Source organism: Rhipicephalus sanguineus, chromosome 4 (assembly GCF_013339695.2).
Source record: "Rhipicephalus sanguineus isolate Rsan-2018 chromosome 4, BIME_Rsan_1.4, whole genome shotgun sequence".
NCBI lineage: Eukaryota > Metazoa > Arthropoda > Arachnida > Ixodida > Ixodidae > Rhipicephalus > Rhipicephalus sanguineus.
Genome location: NC_051179.1, coordinates 36,732,141 through 36,737,472, shown reverse-complemented (window position 1 = coordinate 36,737,472; position 5,332 = coordinate 36,732,141). Strand labels below are relative to the sequence as shown.

General features: G+C 61.1%; 1 protein-coding gene across 1 annotated transcript; it reads right to left on the bottom strand.

Annotated features, from left to right (window-relative positions):
* Positions 1 to 3,152: 3,152 nt before the first annotated feature.
* LOC119391144 (uncharacterized) lies at positions 3,153 to 5,087 on the bottom strand. The gene has a single exon (XM_037658820.1). It carries the CDS (start codon positions 5,085 to 5,087, stop codon positions 3,153 to 3,155), a length of 1,935 nt encoding a protein of 644 aa, XP_037514748.1.
* Positions 5,088 to 5,332: the final 245 nt, after the last annotated feature.

Genomic DNA, 5,332 nt, shown 5'->3' with positions numbered 1-5,332 from the left:
GCATGCAGCTTGGTGACCAGCAGTTGAGTTCCGAAGCCCGCCCGTTCCGGTTTCGCGATGGCCTGCAGTGCAGCTCGTGAGTCGCAAGCGACAGCCACGGGACACATGGGGGGGTCTGCTGCCAGGAGATCCACGGCGAGGTGGAGACCGGCCGTCTCTGCGGCGGTAGAGCAGGCATCAAAGGGGAGACGACAGGAGGCCGTTCTACCAAGGGCTGGCATGACGCAGGCGGCCGTGGCGGAGCCTGTAGCTGGGAGTACGGAGCCATCCGTGTAGACAATAAGCCTAGCGGCCAGCTCTTCCTCTAGCTTGGAGGCGACTGCCTGCTGGAGAGCGCAGGTGGGTGAGCGACGCTTGGAGAGCCGACCTAGATCGGTAGTGACTGTCAATGGTTTCACTGTCGGCGGAGGAGGGGGCATGGCTGGAGGCACAGGTCCTACAGCTTCTCGATAGACCTGTAGCGGTGCGCCCATCCGAGATGTTGGTCGGCTTTCCAGCCGGGCAAGGAGAGGGCGTCCATCAGGCGCGTGGGCGAGCCGATCGATGTGGAGGAGACCACACTGCTGTAAGAGCAGGGAGAGGGGCCAGGCGCCCGCCTCTGCCAGGGTGGCTGCCACTTGCGAGGACCGCGGCAGGCCAAGGACACTCCGAATGAAGCCCCTATGCAACAGCTCGAGGCGCTCCAGTTGCCGGAGAGGAAGTGCCACCAGAGGCAAGGCGTACAGGAGCCTCGCGGTTGCAGCTGCGGCATGAAGACGAAGAGCCCAGGATGGTGCGCAGCCGCGGCCGCTCAGGAAGATGCACTTCACCGCCTTCTGAACTCTTTTCACCATCCCCATGGCTTCTTTGATGGCGGGAGCCCAGGACAGCCGGTGGTCGATACGGAGCCCAAGGTAGGTCACTGTAGTCTCCCACGGAATCATGGAGCCATCGATGGTGAGGCGCGCCACGCGGCTGCGCGTTCTTGCCTTAGGGTGCACAAGAAGGGCCTTCGTTTTGGCCGAAGACACCGCCAGGCCAACAGAGGCGATGTGATCGACCACGGCGTTAGTGCATCCTGGAGGCAGGATCGGACAGAGCGCAGATTCCTGGTGGGGCCCCAGTTCCACAGGGCGACGTCGTCAGCGTATATGGAGCAGTGGACCGGGTAGCGCTGTCCGGAAGGGATGGCAGAAGGCAGATGTGCCAAGGCGACGTTAAATAGGAAGGGGCTCAGTACAGAGCCCTGTGGCACACCTGACGTGACCGGATGTGGAGAGCTGAGAGCTCGGCCGACTCGCACGCGGAAAAAACGGCCAGACAGAAAGCCCTGCACAAAGCATAGCATGCGGCCTCCGACGCCCAAGGTTGCTAGTGCCTGTTCGACCGCCAGGTGAGGTAGGCCATCGAATGCACTCTGCACGTCCAAAAGCACTAGAAGGGCCGCTTCCTTCCTGCTTCTTGCATGCTCCAGTGCCGAGACGACGTCACCAAGCGAGTCAGCGGTGCAGCGGTGGCGCCGGAATCCGGTCTGCTGCTCGGGAAAGTAGTCTAAAGCCCTGGCAATCCACTCAAGGAGGGCCAGGACCATTGTCTCCATCACCTTGCAGGCGGCAGAGGTGAGGGAGACAGGCCTGTACGACGAGGGTGCCGAAGCCGGCTTTCGTGCTTTTAGTATCGGCACGATGATAGCAGTAAGCCAGGTCGCAGGGAGCTGTCCGCTGTTCCAGACGTCATTGAAGTAGTCCAGTAGCTGGGCCTTCTCGCTGTCTGCCAGATTTCGGAGCATCTGGAATGTTATCCCATCAGCGCCCGGTGTACTGCGCCGCTTCGTGCGGTCGAGAGACGCTGTCAGTTCATGGAACTGGAAAGGTTCGTTGCACAGAGCTGCCACTCTCTCCAAGGTAAAGGTGTGGTGGTGGATACGGGGCATGCAAACTGACCCATCGGAGGGACGGGCTGCCATGGGTGGTCCTGGTGGTCTCGCCGCAAATTGGCTTGCCAGGAGGTCTGCCAGAGCTAACTCCGTGAGGCCAGACGAGATGGCCACCGCTAGGATAGGCTGACGGATGGTTGTCCCACGCTGTAATGACCGCAGAAGTCGCCAAGCAGTTGAGCTGCGCCGGGAGCTGGAGATGGAACTGCAGACACCTTCCCAGCTCTGCTTCCATCGTCGGTTTGCGTGGCGTCTACAGACAGCATCCAGCCGCCTGAAGGCCGTCCAGTCCTCCGCCCCGGAGCTCCGGATTGCGCGATGCTCTGCCCTTCTCCGCGTGGCCCACAGCTGAAGCTGTTTGAGGTCGGGAACGGGACGTCTGGGCTGAGTTCTCGACACGATGGTAGCCGCCTGAGCGCTGTTGACGATGTGCTGCAGGAAGTCGCCGTCTGCAGGAGCCGCACTGAGCCTTCGAAATATGTCCCAGTTAACCGTGCAGCAAACCCGGGTCCTGGGGGCAGGTCCGGTGTTAGTAGCCAGGAAGATCGGGAAGTGATCCGAACCCCAGGTGTCCGGACAGATCGACCAGGCATACGCACAGCGTTCTGTTGCGAGGCTGATGTCGATAGCTGTTCGCACGCCCCTGCGCACAAAGGTTGGCTCCCCGGAGTTCAGAATCTTCAAGCCTGCTCGCACGATAACGTCTGCAGCGGCTCGACCCCGGGCACAACAACGATGCCCACCCCAGGCAGTGTGGTGTCCGTTCAAGTCCCCACAGAGGAGGAAGTCGCGGCCTAGGCGAGCAGTTAGGGGCAGCAGGCTGGAGGCGTTCCATGGCTTATTCGGACGCACGTAGAAGCTAGCCACTGTGGTGTCCCAAGAGCCCAAACGCACAGTCACTGCACAACACTCCATCGGGCCACTCGTGAGATCCTCAACACAAACTACTGTGTGCGGGATAGAGGTTCGTACGAACACTGCGCACCGGGCAGTGCCTTGGGGGTGGCCATCCACGAGGCACGGTACATCGGAACACCCGGAGACAGTGCAGGATGTGGTACTACAGTAGCCAACATACCCAGGCAGCCGTAGAGACTCGCTGGTGATGTACACTTCCTGCAGGGCAAGCACATCGAACTCGTCCTGCAGCAAGCGTTCTTTCAGTTCAGAATGCCGCCGCCGCAGCCTGTTGATGTTCCACTGGAGAACGCGTGGGCGGCGGCTGGGTCCTTGAGGACTAGCCATGATGGCTGGGAGTGCTCTGCAAACCACCGGCTTGAAGGCAGATGGCTTTCAGTGGACTTCCCGATGGGAGCAGCTCGCCGACGGCCCGCAATGTGAGCTGCAGCGAGGCGATGATGGCGTCCCGCGGATCATCCCGGAGTTGTGCCGTGGGCGAAGCAGATTGCTCCATAGCAGGGCTTGCGGGGGAAGCCTCGGAAGCGGGGCTAGGCAGCACCGAGCAGGCATCAACCGGTTGAGGAAGAGGTGTTGGTGCAGGAGGCGGTGTGCCGGAGACGGCCTGAGCATATGTGCGAGTGGCTGCGCTAGCAGGAGGCGTCGGAAGCTGTGAGTGATTCGCTTCCTGTACCATAGCTCGCACAGCGCGCCTTGAAAGTGGGACCGTAGAGGAGGCCATGATGGTCGCCACCTTGCGTTCCTCTTGCCATTTACGACAGGTAGGAGTGTTTGCAGGGTGGTTGTGTCCGCAGTTGACACAACGAGGTCTGGCGCTGCAGCTCTCTGTAGAGGGGTGGCTCCGGCCGCAGCGTAGGCAGCAGTTGGCTCGCCGGCAGGTCGCTGTTGCATGTCCAAGGCGGCCACACTGCAGGCATTGCAGTGGACGCGGCCTGGCAGGACGCACACGACACCTCAGCTTGTAGAGGCTCACATGCTCCGGCGGAACAGGGCCAGCAAATCGAAGCGTGACTGTGTTCCCGTTGCGGGCAGCAGATACCAACGGGACGCTCGACTCAATGGACTGCAATAGATCGTCGTCCGTAAGATCACCCTCCACACCATGTAGGTACCCCGTGCTGTATCCTCGGTCAGCGGGAAGTCGGGCGGACACCGGGATGCCGCAGAGCTCCGTGACACCAAGAAGCTCCTCGATGCACTCCCGTGAGGACACGTCGGCTGCCACGATATTTCGGCGGCTGTTGACTCGCACTTTGATGACGCCGGGCCGCGACGATAACGCAGACGCCAGCGCCAGACGCGAACTCTGCATGAAGGCACCGTTCGGTGCTGACGGCTTGAATAAAACTGTGCCTGCTACGGCTGGGTCAGCGGGGAGCACAGGAGACGAGGCAAGGGCCCTCGCACGTCGACGAGCGCCCCTTGAGGAAGCCAGCGTGAAATCTTCAGGTGCAGGATCGCTGGCGTGCGGTTGAGAACTAGCTGTTCCGTTGGCGCTTCGAGGGACCTCCTTTGGGCACGGAGATTGCGAGGCAGTTTCAGTATCTGAGGCATTGATCGCAGGCTTCTCGGGGAGCTGTGAAGTAGAAGGAGCCCTCCGGCACTTGGACTTGCCCTTCTTCCTAACAGAGTTAACAGTCATCGGCTGCGAGTTTTCCTTCAGAAAAGCCGCGGCGGAGTGTTGAGGAAATTTTGGTGTCGGAGCAGCCATGCTCGGCTGTGACATTCCACCAACGGTTGCTGAAAGCTGTGCGGGACGCGGCAGCGCGTCGCAGCCGCCATGAGTCTCCGGCCGGGATGGGTTATGTGCTGGTTGCACATGCTTGCGTGGAGCGTCGCAGTCACTCCCCTCATCATCGCGGCCTCGCTTGCGAGAGCTAGTGGAGTCCATTTGCTCATCCAGGGTGACCGCAGGCAGCGGGCAAGCGCTGGGGTCAATAGAGCATATTGGAGTTGCCAACTTTAAGCCGGCTGAAGTCGGCTGTTGCAGAGGCGCAGATTGTGCCATCGGGCTCGCAGATGGGTCCGGCAGCACAGCGGCAACAGGAGCGGCCGAGATTGCGGCAGTCGCAGCTGAGGAGGCGGCGCGTCTCGTCTGCCACAAGTCCACAATAGTGGCAGCGTTTGCTTGAAGGGTCTGACAGAGTCGGAGCTCCTCGTAGCTGGTGGGCACCAGGGACGCAGCTGACGCACTACAAGAGCGGCGATGGCACTTGCGAGGGACGCGCGAAGCGGGGGGTGCAGACTCGGCCATGGTAGCGTTCGTGCCTCGCGGTAGGAAACACGCGACACGAAAAACCACCGAAGGGCGTCGAAAGCACAGTCACAGTCACGGAGGCAGTCTCACCGGGCGACTCGTACTCACAGTAGAAAAGAACATACGCAAAAGGCGAACAACACTGGCGGCGAAATGCAAGAGACGCCACAGCGTCTCTCGCATACGCAAGAGCTCAGAAGAACACGTCCGTTCGCTCAGGAGTCTTGACAAAGAGTGGACAT